Below are 20,357 nucleotides of genomic sequence, written 5' to 3' on the forward strand. Positions count from 1 at the left end.
TTTTTATACAAAAAAAGGTTTCAGCACTCCCATCCTAAGGGAATTTTTTTTAGGAACTGCGGGTCAAAATTTTTGTTTTGACTAGTATATACGTGTACCAAACGGCTAACCTGTACATCGATTTGCGGTTTTTTTATGCGAACAGCTTACACTATTTTTTTCACCACCTTGAACCTTTTGTAGACTAGACTATTGTCCCAAAATATTGGGCGACGACCGGTCGTCTGGCCTAGGAGGTAGTGACCCTGCCTGTGAAGCCGATGGTCCTGGGTTCGATGATATGATATGATGAGCACAGATATTTGTTCCTGAGTCATGGGTGTTTTCTATTTGTATTTAAGTATTTATACATTATGTATATCGTTGTCTGAGTACCCATAACACAAGCCTCCTTGGGCTTACCGTGGGACTTAGTCAATCTGTGTAAGAATGTCCTATAATATTGATTTAATATTTATTATTATTTATTTATTTATTGGGTTTCATATTTATTCCGATCAGAATTAGGAGCTCTTCAATTTATACCTATTTTTATCAAAATCTGACACATAAATAAAAAAACGGACCATCAATAAAACTGTATAATTACATCAAAGTAAGAAATATCACATGTCACACGTTTCTTTATTATGATAATTTTATCTAACCTGAGGCTTTCTTTTTTCTATTCAACGGAGCCGGAGAGCGGCAAATTTGTTTTTCAAGACGCTTGCTCGAAAAGATCTTATTTCATGCAGGTGTACTGAACGGAAAAGGCCTATATTGTTCCCGCGGGAGTTATAGCTTTCTTTTTTAATTAGGTATGTCACTAATTCATACGAACCAAGTAAGTTATAAGAAAAATACTTTGTTTAAAATCAAGGTATAAGGGAGTTTTACTTTTAAAATACTCACGACTATAATTTAATATTTTTGTTTATCATATTTAAAAATATTTAATTGGATTAATTTAACAGCCGTTATCTTGTATGTTTTTATACAACAATGTTTTCTTGTATGTCCATGTTATGTTATGTTTTTTTACTATTCTGTAACTCGAAATGTTAATTAGATTGCAGGTTGTAGAAGGATATTGAATTTAGTTACTAAAAACGCGAGCGGCGTGAGGCCGGCGAGGAGCGCAAATAACGTGCGCGTCGGTGTGCGTGCACCACACACACTGGGATAGTCCCTCGGTACGCGGTACCGCCCCCGTCAGCGCGACGACGATATTCTCTTTCAAATCTCAAAATTGAGTTTGGTCTCGGCTCCTGTTGGCTCTTAAGAATGAACTAACGTTATCTGAGAATTAGGTCACGAGACATGTACGTAAGGCACGTGCACTAGGTATTAGGGTGTGAGGTGGGATAGAACGTGCAAGGCAGCGTAATTAGCTCGCTGCACGGTAGAAGACTCATTAAGCTCGGTTTACAAGAAACTCGAGACTTTACTCGCCGTTTAAAAGTATATTTTAAAGGAACTTCGTAGAAAGTTTTTTGATATAATAGGGTCGTTATCGTTACCGTCATCGTTGAGTTATTTTAAGTCGTCTACGTATTTTATATATAAACTTAATAATGTGTTTTAGGTATTAAGAGCAACACTATTAGTTGATCATAGCAAAACAAAATCACGCGACTTGATCATTTAGCCAATCTAAGTAATATGTAGTATTTTTTATAAAAAGGGACCTTATTGTCGATGGCGCTTACGCCATTATAAACGATGTTCCGATATACTCGTAAATACAATGCCGCGCGACGCTGTGCGGCGTAAGCGCTATCGACAATAAGGTCCCTTTTCATAGAAAATGCCCCATATTTGTAGTGCATGGTGAAAAATTCCTGACCGGACGGTATGTTTGCGATAGTTTCTATATTACGTGCCACGTCCAATGTCAACAGAACCTTGTAAAGTGCCACCCTTACTATTTATAGTACACCGCAATTAAATATGCATCTGCGACCTCGACCATGTTAATTATATTGAAACATTTGCACGATATGTGGGATTATAAAAAAGTAATCACTTTATTGCGATTCAGGCTTTTTACTTTGGTCGGACTATGTTTTTAATTTATTATACTACAACAAAGGCACCGTTACTCATCCTATATCTCTACTAGTCAATCTTAGGGCCAAAGAGAAAAAAAAACCGGTCAAGTGAGAGTCACACTCGCGCACGAAGGGTTCCGTACCATTACGCAACAAAACAGCAAAAAAATCACGTTTGTTGTATGGAATATGGAAGACCCACTTAAATATTTATTTTATTTTGTTTTTAGGGTTCCGTACCCAAAGGGTAAAAACGGGACCCTATTACTAAGACTTCGCTGTTTGTCTGTCTGTCTGTCCGTCTGTCACTAGGCTGTATCTCATGAACCGTGATAGCTAGACAGTTGAAATTTTCACAGATGCCGCTATAACAACAAATACTAAAAACAAAATGAAATAAATATTTAAGTAAGGCACAAACGTGATTTTTTTGCCGTTTTTGCGTAATGGTACGGAACCCTTCGTGCGCAAGTCCGACTCGCACTTGGCCGGTTTTCAGTATTTGTTATTATAGCGGCAACAGAAATACATCATCTGTGAAAATTTCAACTGTCTAGCTATCACGGTTTATGAGATACAGCGTGGTGACAGACAAGACAGAAAGCGGAGTCTTAGTAATATGGTCCCGTTTTTACCCTTTGGGTACGGAACTCTAACAAGCTGCGTGCAGTGAAAAGCATTTAGAAATGTAGAACTCACTTATAATTATTATTTTCATTTACCCTTTTACGAAACAACATTTAAGCTAACAGCTAAACACACCACAGTGGAAAGTAAAACATCGCACCGCGCAGACAAGTAGCAGACGATCCCATAACCTTAACCTTGGCCGTCCACTTAGCGGGTCGAGGTCAAGGGTGTGTTCTTATGCGTTACATTCAATATAGATAATACTCATAGTACACATACAGTAGTCGGTTCAACAGCTTTATCGTGTATCTACATGTTTACAATAAATATTAAAAAGTGTCTGAAAAGTAGGGAGTGTATTAAAGGGGCCCACTGACTATCAGTCCGCCGGACGATATCGGTCTGTCAGTTGTTCGGAACTGTCAAATTTTTATTCTAACTGACAGGCCGATATCGTCCGGCGGACTGATAGTCACTGTGGGCCCTTTAACGCATTCTCAGCGGTAGTCCGATTAAAATACCAAGCTCTCAACCAAAAGAAAAAGTATTTCAAATCCGGCCGTCTGTTGCAACAATTGCAAGCAGAGTGGATTTTTTACTGGCTTTTCTTTAGACGCAAAAATAAACCGTATATATGTATCTTAGTTATTATTGTTATTGTGTTGCGCCGATCTTTTTGTGAATGCATTTTATGTTGACATATAAAATATAATGTACATTTTCAATGAGAAATAAATGAATCTAATCTAATTTATACTGGCTATGTGCGAAGTTGGTGGTGGGGGAAATACAAGCGGCGCCAACGCACGACATGGTCAAAATATGAACTTTTATGGGACGTCATGTTCATACTAAATATTTGGCAGCTGGATGTGTCCCACACCTACTAGGGCAGCGCCACAGTCATGCACGGAGCAAATAAGTGTTTAAACAATAAATTCTACATATACGTATGCATCCTGTCATAGTCTTCCGCAGTGGGAGCCTGGCTTATGATTGGCGTGTATTAACGTTTCATTTTTGTTTACCCAGGTTTACTGGAGCCTGGGCGACAAAGATGCCGTGGTACCAGACACGTGGCCCGCCAACCTTAGCACCGACATCAACATCGAGAATCCCATCAACATCACCGACAACCATCACAGCGTCGGCGCCTACATCACTGTAAGTATATATATATAAACGTAAAAGTCCTGACTGACTGACTCACTTAAATCAACGCCCAGCCCAAACCGTTGGACCTAGAGAGCTGAATTTTTCACAATAGGTAGCTTTTATGACGTTATAGGTAGTATCCACTAAGAAGGGGTTTTTCCAAAATTCATCCCCTAAGGTGGTGAAAAAGGGGTTGAAAGTTTGTATGGAGATCATAATTTTTTTTGAGTGCGGGACTTGAAACTTCGGATAAAGGCATATTATTAAAATACAAGAAAAGTGATTTCAGCGTTTTTAAATATTCTTCCCCTAAAAGGGTTAATCCACGCGTACGAAGTCGCGGGCAACAACTAGTTATTCCATAAAAGTCGAAAGCTCTAACATTTAGGTAACTAATACAAGGGCACTTTTCAATTCAATTCAATTCAATTATTTATTTCAGGCAAATGCCCATATAATTTGTTAGTAATACAATTAAATTAATCTTAATATGCTAATGTTAGTAAACACACATTAAATTACAAATAATTTTTACTTTTACACGTCAAAGTTCGGGAAAGTGGCGACCCGATTAACGACGCCACCGTAAGCAAAGACTTTTTACCACACCCGTAGCTCCCGATATGTTTCGACCATCGCCGCTGTGCTATGGCGCGGATCACTTAGTTGTTGACTTGACGGAATCTGAACACCTGGCCAAGGATAAACCGTAGCTGTTGGTTCTTGGTGAAATACAAAAAAAAGTAATTCAAAGATTTGTGATAAGCCGCTAATCTACATTGAGCTGGCGTGAGACCTTTAATAAGGGGCATTGATAAAAATTTTGAGCACATCTATGTTAAATTACTCTTTTTAATAAATGCAATTGTCGAAATGACGGATGGGGTCAAACTATTATCAATGGCTATGTCATATTTGACTTACGTTTTTGAATATCATTAATAGCATATACACGTACATTTAAAGCAAGCAAACAAATTAAATGCGCTCCGAATCAATGATACACGAACTAGCAATATGGAAACTTAATGACAAAAGCATAACGTATATAATATAAACTTTACTAGATATAAACATCAAAACCGTTCGTCAACTTTTCCCATAACTTTTATACCCTAATCTCCGTCAGCGTTTACGATATGTATGTAGTTAATATGGACAGTAACGACCAGTAACGGTCGTCATATGGCTAATGTTGCTTGTATGCCATAACGTGGGTCGTAAAGGATGACTTGAATTGGCAATATTGTGTGTGGCGTGGCCGTTGTAATGAGTTCACAGTTGACATGCAAGTATGGGCTTGGTACAGGTTGTTACTAAAGTTTAATTATAGAAGCTACATAACTTCATTGTGTACTGAACATAGGAATTTGCCTACGACGTCTTGCCTCACACTCTCACCAAGCAAAATGTGAGACGCAAATACACATTGGACAAAGAAATCGGACTGATGGAAAATCACCAATGACAATGAATTTTTCCTATATTACAAACATTTACTACGTGTTTCGCGGTAGGCCCTCTGGTGAGAAAAACTCGCTTATCGCTAGTCGCTTTTCGCTGATGGCCAAAACTTTCAAGATATGAATAATCCCCAATCATTACCTAAAGCAATAAAGCTTTTCAATGTAATCTAGTCGGGCTAAGTCCAGCAATATGCTAAATAGTAGAGTAGAGCCTTGACCGGCCGAGCCCGCGGCCGGCAATGACCCTATTTCGGCTGTTAATTGGCCTATTTGTGGAAATTATACCCCAAGAAAATTACTGTTATATAAATACGACCTTCATACCTTCAAGAAAAGAGCGTACTCCCATCTTAAAGGCCGGCAACGCACTTACAACCCCTCTGGTGTTGCGGGTGTCCATGGGCGGCGGTAATCGCTTACCATCAGGTGATCCGTCTGCTCGTTTGCCTACTATATCATAAAAAAAAAGATCAAAGTATTTTACAACAATCATTAAATTTGTAAAATATACTCAATATTAAACAGGTAAGTATTTCTGTGCATTCGACACCGGAAATAAGTAGGTAGGTTATTTATATAATAGTGTTTTATTAAGTCGAGGTAAACTTTTCATTGTTTTCGGTGTACTTAAAAATTAAGAGGCAAACATGGTGTAAATAAATATTATGTCGGAATATTTTCACATTCATTTTACCTAGGTGGTGTGGAAAAGGTTCTGAGGTTGTCTTATTTTATCTTCATCTTACGTCCCTCGGCTTACTTAACGAGGTGAAAAACCCACAGATAATAAATGGTTCTAATTTCAACTGTCTTGAAACCAAACAAAAGTCATTTGTCGTAAATGGATCATGGACATATACAGGCCGCTTGTATACGTCCGTTGTTTCCGTTGTTTTCGTCCGTGTTCAGCGACGTTGTCTTGTTTTCTTGGATGTAGCTGTTGGGAGCCATAAAAAATCTGGACGTAGTCGCGTAACCCAGTCCGTTGTAAACAACGGACGTATACAAGCGGCCTTCAACGTTTGCGGTGCATTATACGTTAAACTTTGTGCTTATCTTCATTAAAATTTCTTTAAAATAATAATAAATATTTATTCACTTAAAAACCTAACACAGTATAGAATGTTTATATTATGCTAGATACAGAAAAGCTTATAGTTAGGTTTGTGATAGTTTCACCAGAGTCGAGCCTATGTCTCCCGAACTAGGTCAAAGCCTGTGATTTGGGAGTCAACGATTCCTCCGCTAAAGGTCCCAATTACAAACATAAAACCTCTACCTCTAAACCTCTGTACAATACTTTTTTCAATAAATTATCTGTATTTATTTGTATTTGTATAAAAGTAGTGGTAGCAAATATAATAGCTATTCTAACAAAAAAGATTTACAATACAATATACCTATACAGTATATAAGAAAAAAGTTTTAATACAATGTACATCAAAAATGTTCATCATAATTGGTACCCTGAAAGGTATAATGTTGCCTGCTCTTTATCATAACTGGGCCTGACCTTTGGCGTCATCACCGTTCACCTCTAGGGCGGGCGTAGTAGAAACGAAATGTCACACTTAGACTTATTGAGGCGTTCACATGCTGGTCATTTACCGCTTATGTTGGCCGATCAATGTAATGTAAACATAATGATTAATGATATACTGCAATTATCGGCAGTTTGGGTGTGTAAACGAAAGTTACGAGATAGAACACGAGACTTTTAGTGCCTTACATAGAAATAAGAATTTAATAAAGGTAATAGAACTGATCGCCTGCCCGTGTTTAATTAGATTGCTCTCAGTTTAGTATGTTTTTTGGTATCGGTCTACAAAATGCTATCCTTGATCGTCTGGGGCAAGCCGGGTTAATGGTTACGGAGTAATCGAATTAAATGTTTTGAGACATACTAACATTAAATTATTTTACGGCTTAAACTCACTCATGTGTTTTAGTCACTCGCGCGACATGTTGAGAAAGGAGACCAGGGGCCCGTTTATCAAAAGCTTATCACTTGTAATACAAGTGGAAGTCCCTTTCTAACAAAAGCTGTCAAAAATTGACATCCGCTTGTATTACAAACTAAAAGCTTTTGATAAACGGGCCTCCTAGGCTCTCCGAAACATGTCGCGCGAGCGACTTAAAACACGTGAGTCGTATAATTAGGTTACGGAGTGGGTTGCAAAAGCTGAAGACGCTGGTTCAAATGTAGCCTCGACCATTGGAGGTCTTTGTTATTACTTCTCTTTAGGTTCTCTCTTATCTTTACGATTACCCTGGTCAATTAGATCTTTAGCTACTGCTTCGCAGTCCAGGGCCCGCTTTCCGACCTGTTCTCTTCCACTTCGCCCTGTCTTCAACATCCTCTTTTGTGAGTATATTTGTGCGCATATGACATGCGCCCTTGCAACATGAAACATCACCTCAAGCAGAGGGGGCATAACAAGACAGTTTTATATATTTTCCCCTCACTAGCTCGGAAAGCCGTCTATTATCCTTTAAAACAAGCGGGGAAAAACGCATTTTATCCGCTAGTGGGGAAAGTAATTTGACCTTGGATGCAGCGTGTTTAAGTAGCTTGACAGATAACAAAACGTAAAACGCTCATAATAATGGTTCGTTCGATATTAATTATCATTAAATAAATGGTTTGAGAATCTAATAAAAAATACCAAATTTAGCTTTATTTAATAATTTTAAGTCATAAACCTTAAAATTCCATAAGAAACATTTGATTATTTATAATGATGTTAAATATAATTCTGAACGCACAAGTTGAGTCGATGCAATTTCAAAACGCATCGTTGACATTTCATACGTCAGAACAGAAATGTCAACATTGTCAACGAAATTTTTACTGTTCTTCTCACCGACTCACAAAAAAATCAGAATTTCTAGTGTTTTCTGTTATAATATCGTAAAAAAATTAGTGATTCCAGTGATGAAGATGATCTAACGCCTGTGGATGTTGCACTTTCCTCGCTATAGTGAGGGGAAAAGTTTTGTGTTACACACGGGTGCAAATGTATTTTACTTCTCGTGTGTTAAAACACTCGCTACGCTCAGGATTCTATTTTAGAACCACTCGCTTCGCTCGTGGTTCAACTATAGAATCCTTTCGCTTGCTCATGTTTCAATTCCACACTCGCGGGTAAAATACAACTTTGCACCCTTGTATAACAAATAACTATTTTTCCATTTCTTTAGTATGTGGCATAAATCTATAATCCTATCCTTTGTTTCAGAGCTCCCCACCGCCCTTCAGTCCGCACGGCCGAACCAATGACGATGACGCGATAGTCTCCATCATCGAGTCCGCGGAAGAGTTCGTTCACATCTCCGTTATGGACTACGCGCCCGTGATGGAGTTTACGCCTAAACTGAAGTAAGTGTATAAAGAATACAGGCTTTTAGCAATGCTTCGTGCCTCACTATAAAAATAATGATAACACAGACGGCAGCGGAAAAGAGAGTGAAAAATAAATTCACAATGTACGTCCATAGGGTTTTATGAGTAAAATCTAGAGTGGCTCCTGTAAAGCCGTCACCGTGCCGCGCTTGGACCTACGATACTGCGACAGCTTAGTACGCTCAGCTAGTCTAAAGCCTCTTATTCTCGGAAAGTCATGCCTTCGCCAGGTTTATTCATTATCTTTTTTTCGCAGATTCTGGCCAAAAATCGACGACGCGATCCGTCGCGCAGCGCTCGAGCACCGTGTGAAAGTGAAGATGCTGATCAGCTGGTGGCAACATTCCGCGCCTTCGGAAGAGAACTTCTTGAGATCACTCGTCGCGTTAGCAGCGGCGTATCCACACGTTGACTTGCAAGTGGTAAGTACCTACACTAAGTAGTAAAATGGGCTGAATAATTTGGTTAAAGCCCAAAAACAACGTGGCCGACAATTTCATTGAAAAAACTTCATTTTACGTTTATTACTCGAGTGCCATACGCCGTAGCGACCTCTAATCACTTATACCGATCTCAGGACTGTTGTATCATAATCTTATACAGAAAACCACAACTAAATCAATAATCCGTTTCGGAGATAGATTGAGTACAAAAACAAAAACCTTACAAAATAAAACAGGTATGTCATTATTTTTCACACGGAATATTTTGTTTCAGAAACGCTACATAGTACCATCGACGCCCGACCAGGCGAAGATCCCCCACGCGCGGGTCAACCACAACAAGTACATGGTGACGGACCGCTCCGCCTACATCGGCACATCCAACTGGTCGGGGGACTACTTTGTTGATACCGCTGGCGTCGCCTTCGTTCTACAGGTGCTGTATTAATTAGTTAACGTTACATCGTCCCATCGACCCTTCGAAGCACAACCAGGCGAAGATCCCCCTCGCGCGGGTCAATCACAACAAGTACGCGATGACGGATCGCTCCGCTTAAATCGGACCTCCAACTGGTCGGAGGACTACTTCGTTGACACTGCACATAGACTTACAACCCACCACTACTAAACGCACGCATACTAAACGACCACTATAGTTTTAACGATAACAAGTTAACAATGGGAATTCTGAAACCCCTGGAAATCCAAAACTTTGGAAGCGTTCGCTAACTTAAAAGTTTACACAAATGCTATAAACATAAATGGTAAATAATTTCACCATCTAAAGGCCTCTGTTTTAGGAGTCCCAAATTTTCTGAAGGAGAATACAACCAAGTATACAAGGCGGCGCAAGCGCGTGCAGGTTTCCGTTCCGTAGCGGTGCGCGGCAATTACTAAGGCAAAACCCCAAAATTAGGGTGGCCGCAGGTACTTGTAGCGACGCGACGAAATCGCGGAGTGACACACGCCTGGAATAATTTTTAAAATATTCAATATTGATCTTTACAGGAACCCCGCGCCTCTAACGTGACCCAAGACATCCGTGCACAGCTAGAAGATTTATTCGAACGAGACTGGAACTCGCCCTACGCCGTACCACTGCCGCTGAGTCCCTTGGTACCGCTCCGGCCACGGTTATAGTAGAGGAACTACACAAACTCAAAATGAGCAATGTAGGGTACGTTAAGGAAGAGGGAATGAGGACTTGGGGAAGTCAGAAAATTGATTCCAGCGATTTTAACGGAGGGACTGACAACATATAACATATTTACCAGTGAATATGACCCAGCTATTTACCACGAAAAGAGGTTAAGTTCTTTCAGTCAGGGAAATAATTGACCTGTCGTTTGCCGGGACGTTGATCCGATATTAAATCATAATTATTTAAAGTACCGCGGATCCACGTTCGGCATATGAAGGGTTAAACTTTAAAATATTTGGCAAAATATGTTGCCATATAAAAATGTGCAAAAGTCAGACCTTTTTAGTTTTCGTATAGATTGACTTCGTTCAGTTTATTAGTTCCCTTTGATAGGGATCCGAATCCCTGTGCTCGTTCTAGAGCTCAATGTGTTTTTTGGTTTTTCTATTTAAGGTATTATTTCGCGACCGACCGCACTAAACAACTAGTAATACTTGACGCTTGATCGATAAAAAAAATACATGCTTGTTTATGGCAGTTATGCTACGAAACGAGATAATATGGCTTGCTCCCTCTAACGCATGGCTGCGTCCGTAAGATTGGCCTGCGTTGGCTCAACATATGTGCCATTTTCAATCAAAAGGGTATTTATTGTCGGTTGTCAATAAGGCGCTATTTCCATATAGCATTAATTTGAAATCAACCTTATCGACAAGTGACAATGTGGTACCTTTTGATTGAAAACGTCACATATATACCGGTTATTACAAGATCCAAGCTTTAGAGCCCCAAATAAACCTTCAAGAGCGGATATCGAAAAACTTGATTGAGTAAAACTTGTAACAAATTAAATCACTTTTCATTTTGTATAAGTGGCCATGTCGCTCAGACGCATAGTTTCAGAGATATAATCGAAAAACCGAAAAATGGAACCTTCAAACCCCCCTCTCCCCCCAAGCACCAGGGTTACGGGCGGGAACTTTTGATATGTTCACCTCCTAACTAGTCCAAACAAAGCTACGTAGTCAAAAATTGTGTTCCAAGCATTTCCCTCTATAATTTTTTTGAGCATTCATTTCCTGGCCCAAGTATGCGTTTAATAAAAGGTTTGTAGACCATAATCGCTGTGTGCCCTCTTTCTAACCAAATAAGGTAGTAGAAATAAAGGCGTATATTCGTTTTTACGTGCGGTCGATCATTAAAATAATATCTTTATTGTATACGGTTTGGTTGTGATTTGGTTTTTTCGACTTTTAGTATTAATTAACCTTAGTATAATTCTGAAATATTGTAGAATTAAAGTTTTATATCTTAAAATATATTTGTGTGTTGCGTTTTATAGTTAGACTGCGTTTTTCCAAGTTGTACGATTGTGCCTTCGAATGTTTCGGGAGCTGTGTGACTGTTATCCTAGATTTTTATATCCTTGTAGTGATGTATAAGATTTTAAATATATACCTATTCAGAGCTATTTAAATTGTAATAATAAAGTATTCAATACGTAGTCTCAGCAGCAGAAATAACTAATGAGGCGAAATATCCAAAATTATCTGAATTCGACTTTATTGACTTATTTGTGAACCTCGCAAGTCTCATGGTCCTACATTATCTTAGTAGATATTTATTCTATGAAATAAAAAAAATCATTTAAATTGCATTTGTTTCGTTCAATTTTCACCCGAACCAAAATCAAATCTATTTGCTACAATAACCGCTATTAGGTGATAGTTGTTAGAATCTTATTATTGCTGTCTGGTTTTGTTTTGTCGCTTTCTGTTTTTTGCTCCACTAACACTTAGTTTTTAATCTTGATTGTTACTAACCATTATGGGCCAGCGTTGTCTTAAATAAATAAATAAATTGAAAAAAAAAAAAAAAAAAAAAAAAACAATTTCGCTGGGCGTTATGAGCTTGTAATAAAATTTTCGATGCCTCACCCACGTTACTTCTGTTGCTGACTGTACAGTAGTACAGCCGTTTTTAAGAGTTATTATGGGTAACGTGCTTGCATTTCTGTTTTTATTCAAGAAACATTATATTCTTTAAAAATACGACAAACATTTGACACAAGGCCAGTAGTGGCAGGGGTAGGAAACTAGAGCGTTCGGGTTTTTTCGGCTTGTACGTTGCGTCAGTTGCGTGTACGACCACAGATAAGATAATACCCTTAATATTGACAACCCTAAATAGCCGAAAGGGATAGTACATAAGAAAGGGACAGCATGATTCGTTCCTGAATCGCTGTCAAACTTCGGTTTTGTAGGAAGTTTCCTTTCTGTACGTTAGTAAATTACTTATTCTGTGGTAGTGGGTGCAATTTTGACAATATGACATTGCGAAAGTTTTACCTTCTATTTGTACGGTTACGTCTGAAAATATCGATATGACCAAAGTGCCAAAAATATGTATAGACTACCTTAATATATGTGCAATAAGGTCCAGTACACATATTTTTGGCACTTAGTTCGTATCGATATTTTTAGACGTGACTGTACCTATCTCTAATGAGTAAAAAATAAGCTATGCAAATTACTAACTCCACGCAGACGAAGTCGCAGGCAAAAGCTAGTGATATATATTCCAAATACGTTGTTTTTTGCCGGTTCATTTAAAGACTCACATTTCCAGATAGTCCAATCTAATTTGAACCTTAAATAGGATTGCTAAGAATGAAATTATATTGACATGTAATGTGGTCGATGAATCGTACTTTAAGGGTTCGATACTTTTCATAGCCAAAATAATTTAAACCCTAACTGCCTCGACAACTTAGTCTGTGACTACATACTCTATATTTAATCGAAAATTTGCCGTTTCTATACGAGAATATCTATTTCCTTTGCATTATGCGTATCATAGTCTTTAATTAATAATTACATGTAACAATTATCTAAAATATGATAAATATTTTAAATTATTGTACGATAATGGTTCCTTGAATGTTTTCTATAGCGTAAGGCTCCAAAAGCAATAGGCCGAGGTACCTGTCGGTTAATTTTGTAAATACAAACTTCTACTTAATACTGTGTTTCATTTTTATTTCCATACAATGCAGCGCTAATTGACGTCACTAGAACGTTGTCTATGTAAACGAAATGGTGCGGTTTCCGAGGGCGGTGATTGGTGATTGACAAGGTGCCGCCGTGCCGCCAATGTATGACGGCCGTCTTGACAGTGTCAATAATTTCGTGAACGTTTTATTTGATAGCGGTGAAGCCATTTCTACTATAATCTCAAATGCACCTTCTGTATCACGAGATTTGAATACCTAAATGATCTTTCGTACCACGATTATTTTCCTCTTCTGATGATGATAGTTCATCCTCCGAGTAAATTATTAAAACTAAATCAAGGTCGTCCATTTTCTCTCCTGGATACTTTTCGTTTGACGTTGGTGGCTGACGGTGTGTTATGACGCCGTGGAACTTTCCACATGTCGTCACCGTAAAGACCGTCTTTTTGCGTCCGATATATGTTGGCACCGCTTTCCTAGGAAACCAAAGCTTAAAGAGCCACCCACACACACAACCACACTAGCGTCTTTCGTGCGTCGGCGTCTAGTCAGCGCTATGAAAAATGGCGTCGCTGCGCAGTGGCGCCAACGTTGCGTCAAGCAGCAGCTATAGAGTTACATCTTCTACGTTACACCTTTTTACGTTTTCGTGAGTCTTTAATTTCTCCAGGGACGTTATTTTAGGAGACAGTAAAGCCTGACCAGTAATATATGATCATTGTCAAGAGGGCGCTGTTATTTTCATGTATAGGGTGACAGTTCAGTATAGTATGAAAATATTAGTTCCAGTGAAATTCCGCAACATGGCGCGTGATCATATATTCCTGGACAGGCTTTAAAATAAATACAAAGCACTTTTTAAAAATAGAAATCTATTTTTTTACTTTTAGCTTATTTATTCTAACGTCGACAATAGATTTATTTCAATACCACTGATCGTCTGCGATGTCATATGATAACTTGAGGGTACCACTATTTTGACAAGTTTACAGAATTGGGATTTTTTTTTAAACAAAGAAAACCAATGAAATTTTAAAACTTCTGCAGACTTGCCATAAAGGGTTATATACCCTTGATTACCAAAATTACCTCTAAAACATGTCTATCATAAATCATAAGTATTTAAATTAAATCAAATAAAATATTACGAATATAAAACTTGGATCAATGGTCAACTATTCACTGCCTACAATATTGGGTATTTTAAAATTAAATGGTCAAAAATTAGAAAACATAATTTGAGTCCATACTCAGCAGGGGAGTCAGACTAACAATTATATTTCCTTATGCCTGGGCCACACTAACTAATCGCGATAATACCAGAGTGACCGTATGAAAAGTGTTCATTATCGCGATAATCAACGCGTTTCCCGTTAGTATGGCGACGGCATTATTCAGAATTCACATAAACATTGTTGGATCACATCGTAAAGAAGTCACGCACACAACAATACGTGTTGTTGTGTGCGTGGAGACATGAAACTGTCAGTACAATTTTAAATTTCGAAATCCTTTGTCCATACTTCTTTACTTGTGTGTAATGATTTTCATTCGGTACTTCTTAAAATGCGAGACTGACACATTTTTACCATGTGTAAACCTTACTAGAACGAGATAAACTCCAAATTCGAAATTATTTTCTTTATTAGTCCGACTAAATGTACCTAGGTCGTCTATGAAGCAGGGATCGTTACCGGTATAACTAAAAATCAAAATTACGCCCTAAATCCGCAAATATTGCTTTGATGTTCTAAATTGGTATTTAGGTAAGGTCAATGAATTATCAGACTAGCTAAATATACATATAAAAACCGAGATACCGAAAGGTTAATTTGTATGAAAATAATACCGGTATTCGATCCCTGCTATGAAGTCTTGTAAGACTGACATTGAATGACGTTAACTATCATAAAAACACGATGCTTTTACATAGAGGCAGAGGCAGTTATATTTTTGAGGCCATTTTTACATAAACAGTGCACTGTTTATGTAAAAATTTCAAGACAACGTTGTGCCATAAAACAAAGGAATACTTAAAACACATTCATAATAAGCCCAATCAGCTGAGCAAACATTTAACATAACACGCACTTGTGACAGAAAAGAACAATTTATATTAATTCATATTTCAATCACTAACATTTTATTCCTTTCATCTGTGAAGATTGTTAATTATTTTAAAATACTAGATTCAATAAACTTTCTCGCGAACGCGACGACAGTGTCTGCTTATAAGCGGTATTTAATTTTTTCTGAAAACCACGGGGAATAACTCCGATTTCTTATCTCCTTCTCGATCAATTCGAAAATTATAAAGTTTCTACTGACAATTAGTAAACCACCGCTCTACTGCCTAACCAACCGGTAGTCAAGTGGCAGAGCTGTACTAATGATACATCTGTAGATCGATACAGAATGTCTAACCGCAATGATTGTTCAGGCGTGTGTGACGCTGTCTTCCACGAAGTCGCGCGCTTCATCCTGAGTAACACAGTCCACGTGGGATACCTACAATAAGAAATATTATATTAAATTTCCGCTGGACGTATACCTAATTAAAACATCAAAAATTTAAATAAGAAGTTGTACAAGAAGCAGGATTAACCCTTTTCCAGGCAAAGTACGATTTATTAGAATACTTCTAATTTCAGAAAATATTTTAATTTGTTTTTATTTCAAGTAGAAATACTACTATATAAATTATAAACTGAAATAAATGTCATATATATATACTAAGAAAAAGTGACCAAGGCCTCCAGTGCCCGAGGCTGGAATCGAACCGGCGTCCTCTGCTATCGCGGCAGGTGCCTGTGCCATTCGGCCACAGGCGGCATAGGTAGAATTTTTCTAAGTATATGCACTTCTGCTTGCTTCGCCGTGGCCACATACGCGCCAATAGAATTTCAACCTCAGCTTTCAGATTTAATGTTCAAATTAGATTAGACTTGTCTTCAAATGAATCATCAAAGCTGGATTAATATGAATATATTTGATTTTTTTTGGGAAACCCTTGTAGATTGGTGCGTTCTGGAAAAAGGTTAAACCAAGAGCATAGAGTAACTTATACTAGAGCGGTACTGTCATAGTAAATTTTGTAACCCCAGTAAATTCACTGCCATCTGTCGACACACTTTAAAACTAAAATTGAAGATTTGTAAAAATACGATAAAATGTATTTAAATATAGATAAATGATTTTTTTATTTGCATTAATTATTTTGATGATTTTGACCCATGCTCTTTCACTGATATGCGTTAAAATTGATAAATAACAAACGAAACCGTCAACGCCATCTATACGACTGTAGGCCAAAACTAGTAGCGCCCTCTGAACGAGAATCAAATTTTCTTGATTTTCGAGGCACGTTTTTTCCGTAGGAAATAGTAGTTACCTTATTTCTGAACTTGACGCCGTAGAACTTGTGCGCGTGTTCGAGCAGCTCGGGCCTGAAGGTGGTGGTGATGAACTGCGCCGAGTCGGAGAGCTCGTGGATCATGTTCGCGATCGCTTTGCGATGCTGCGCGTCGAGAGCCTGCAGACGGATACTTCAATGTTAGTATAAACTGTAAACATGGGCACAGAATAAGTAATAGTATTATCATACAGAACGGCCACGCACCGCCCCGCCCCGACTCGAGTGACCTCGCCCCGCGACACCAGATTGACGGCCGTTTGCCGACCGCTCAGTACTATTTTTAAGCAACTTACACTATGACGCATGACGCGTGTACAGACGTGCCGTTCACACATAGAAACGCAAGTGATTTTTGATGTATAGCGTGTCCGCCCTGTGATATCGGTATACACCAACAAAGTGAAGGAGAAATTACGCAGAGAGCTATGGAGAGAAGTATGATGGGGCTGCGGAAAATATACAAAATAAGACACGCAAGAATCAGAGAAAAAACCAAGGTAACCGACGCTTTTACCCATGGTCTCAAACTCAAGTGGAACTAGGCTGGCCATGTAGCCAGGATGTGTGACAGACAAAAGATGGACGACTTCTGTCTTCCGGATAGTTGGTTCATCTCTCGCATGACATCACTACCAATCGGAATGAACAATACAGTAGTGCACCAAGAAACAGCAACTTACCTGATCAATTTCGTCGAACAAGTAAAACGGTGCGGGATCGCACTTCTGAATAGCGAAGATGATAGCTAACGCTGCTAGTGACTTCTGTCTTCCGGATAGTTGGTTCATCTCTCGCATGACATCACTACCAATCGGAATGAACAATACAGTAGTGCACCAAGAAACAGCAACTTACCTGATCAATTTCGTCGAACAAGTAGAACGGCGCGGGATCGCACTTCTGAATAGCGAAGCTGAGAGCTAACGCTACTACTAGTGACTTCTGTCTTCCGGATAGTTGGTTCATCTCTCGCATGACATCACTACCAAGCGGAATGAACAATATAGTAGTGCACCAAGAAACAGCAACTTACATGATCAATTTCGTCGAACAAGTAGAACGGCGCGGGATCGCACTTCTGAATAGCGAAGATGAGAGCTAACGCTACTAGTGACTTCTATCTTCCGGATAGTTGGTTCATCTCTCGCATGACATCACTACCAAGCAGAATGAACAATACAGTAGTGCACCAAGAAACAGCAACTTACCTGATCAATTTCGTCGAACAAGTAAAACGGTGCGGGATCGCACTTCTGAATAGCGAAGATGAGAGCTAACGCTGCTAGTGACTTCTGTCTTCCGGAGAGTTGGTTCATCTCTCGCATGACATCACTACCAAGCAGAATGAACAATACAGTAGTGCACCAAGAAACAGCAACTTACCTGATCAATTTCGTCGAACAAGTAAAACGGTGCGGGATCGCACTTCTGAATAGCGAAGATGATAGCTAACGCTGCTAGTGACTTCTGTCTTCCGGATAGTTGGTTCATCTCTCGCATGACATCACTACCAATCGGAATGAACAATACAGTAGTGCACCAAGAAACAGCAACTTACCTGATCAATTTCGTCGAACAAGTAGAACGGCGCGGGATCGCACTTCTGAATAGCGAAGCTGAGAGCTAACGCTACTACTAGTGACTTCTGTCTTCTGGATAGTTGGTTCATCTCTCGCATGACATCACTACCAAGCGGAATGAACAATATAGTAGTGCACCAAGAAACAGCAACTTACATGATCAATTTCGTCGAACAAGTAGAACGGCGCGGGATCGCACTTCTGAATAGCGAAGATGAGAGCTAACGCTACTAGTGACTTCTATCTTCCGGATAGTTGGTTCATCTCTCGCATGACATCACTACCAAGCAGAATGAACAATACAGTAGTGCACCAAGAAACAGCAACTTACCTGATCAATTTCGTCGAACAAGTAAAACGGTGCGGGATCGCACTTCTGAATAGCGAAGATGAGAGCTAACGCTGCTAGTGACTTCTGTCTTCCGGAGAGTTGGTTCATCTCTCGCATGACATCACTACCAATCGGAATGAACTATACAGTAGTGCACCAAGAAACAGCAACTTACTTGATCAATTTCGTCGAACAAGTAGAACGGCGCGGGATCGCATTTCTGAATAGCGAAGATGAGAGCTAACGCTACTAGTGACTTCTGTCCTCCGGAGAGTTGGTTCATCTCTCGCATGTCGCCCTCCCCGCCGGTGAAGGACACTTTGATGCCCACGCCGGTGAATTGGTCGGCGTTCGCCCGCTATGAACAAGATGATCGTTATCTCGAGTAATTATTAAAAAAATGAGGTGTTTCCTATGGATACAATAAATTTGGATTGATTTAAATCAACAAAAACTCATTTAGAAAAGGTAATTTGTGACGTCATCGTTTTAGATCCTTTATACTAATTGCATAGTAATAATGGTCATTTTTTGTCTATTTTCTTAAATAACTTCTATTTATTTTGAAATTACAATAAATAATATTTGAGATTTCAAAATGATCTCAATCTAGCTCAATCAAAATGAGCTTATTATGTATATTGTACAGTCGCCATCAGATATATCTGAGCGGCCAAGGTGCTCACAAATATCTGAACACGCCTCTATTGTCAAGACGTTAAGTGCGTGTTTAGATATTTTTGAGCACCTCGGCCGCTCCGATATATCGGATGGCGACTGTACACGATATAGTTTGAAAAACTTGATTTCTTATTTTTCTCATTTCATCATCATCATCATCATCATGTCAGCCGATAGACGTCCACTGCTGGACATAGGCCTCCCCCAAGGCTCGCCACTCCGACCGATCCTGTGCCGCTCGCATCCACCGAATTCCCGCGACCTTCACTGTATGGTCATTTTTCTCATTTACCCCCCAAAAATGTCCGTCTTTGGGTCACAAATTTATGTGTACCAAATTTCAACTTAATTGTTCCAGTAGTTTTGGTGAAACTGAGCTGTGACAGACGGACAGACAGACAGACGCACGAGGGCACGAGTGATCCTATAAGGTTCCGTTTTTTTCCTTTTAAAAAATCTACTCACGTCAGAGATAACCTCCTGTCCATCTTCGGTGGCTACGCGCATGACAAGACTGCCTCTTCCCTGCGGCACTAACTTCTTGAACACATCTGTGAAGTTCTTGCTGACTTGCTTGAACGTGAACTGTATGGCTTCGAGTTTCCTGTACTCTAGTGTTTCGATGAGCTCACGGATTTTTTCGCCGCTGAAAACAAACATTTCTAATACACTAATGTAAAAAGATGCTTTACAATGCATGTGCTCGAAAAGTGCGTTTCCTACGGAGCCATACCATATAGGAAAGTACTACTTTGCCGCACTAGTGCTTTTTGTTTTCAATTTTTTTTTACAGTACATATGGTGCTACTTTCTCGCACTAGAAAAGAAAAGAAAAATAAAAGTTAGTGCGGAAAAGAGCACTTTTCGTGCATATGTCGAAAGTTTAAAGGGCCATATGTACTGTAAAACGTTGTACGATACACGTGCGAATAGGTAATTTGCAACTCGTGTCGATTTAAAACACTCCTTTTAATAATTAAACTTATTTGCCATGATGTTTTTTTATTTACTCGCATTGTGCATAGTAAAACATTGTATGATACACGTGCGTTAAAATGATTTCCGC

At 39.0% G+C, this 20,357-nt stretch overlaps 2 protein-coding genes across 6 annotated transcripts in view; one reads left to right on the forward strand and one right to left on the reverse strand.

The window, feature by feature from the left end:
* LOC134744579 (5'-3' exonuclease PLD3-like) overlaps window positions 1-13,292 on the forward strand; it is a 66,317-nt gene extending 53,025 nt beyond the window's left edge. For all 5 annotated transcript variants that reach the window (XM_063678428.1, XM_063678432.1, XM_063678429.1 and 2 more), the window contains exons 8-12: window positions 3,696-3,827; window positions 8,524-8,663; window positions 8,944-9,109; window positions 9,405-9,566; window positions 10,139-13,292. In XM_063678428.1, coding sequence (XP_063534498.1) covers window positions 3,696-3,827; window positions 8,524-8,663; window positions 8,944-9,109; window positions 9,405-9,566; window positions 10,139-10,270 — 732 coding nt within the window. In that variant the 3' untranslated portion in view covers window positions 10,271-13,292. The remainder of the gene's footprint in view (window positions 1-3,695; window positions 3,828-8,523; window positions 8,664-8,943; window positions 9,110-9,404; window positions 9,567-10,138) is intronic.
* Window positions 13,293-14,177: 885 nt separating this feature from the next.
* The window catches only part of LOC134744716 (structural maintenance of chromosomes protein 3), a 34,737-nt gene continuing 28,557 nt past the window's right edge, over window positions 14,178-20,357 (reverse strand). The window contains exons 20-23 of the mRNA XM_063678634.1: window positions 19,757-19,937; window positions 18,786-18,968; window positions 16,676-16,816; window positions 14,178-15,792 (exon numbers count right to left, since the gene is read on the reverse strand). Coding sequence (XP_063534704.1) covers window positions 15,721-15,792; window positions 16,676-16,816; window positions 18,786-18,968; window positions 19,757-19,937 — 577 coding nt within the window. The 3' untranslated portion in view covers window positions 14,178-15,720. The remainder of the gene's footprint in view (window positions 15,793-16,675; window positions 16,817-18,785; window positions 18,969-19,756; window positions 19,938-20,357) is intronic.

This window comes from Cydia strobilella, chromosome 10 (assembly GCF_947568885.1).
Source record: "Cydia strobilella chromosome 10, ilCydStro3.1, whole genome shotgun sequence".
In the NCBI taxonomy this organism is placed as follows: Eukaryota; Metazoa; Arthropoda; class Insecta; order Lepidoptera; family Tortricidae; genus Cydia; species Cydia strobilella.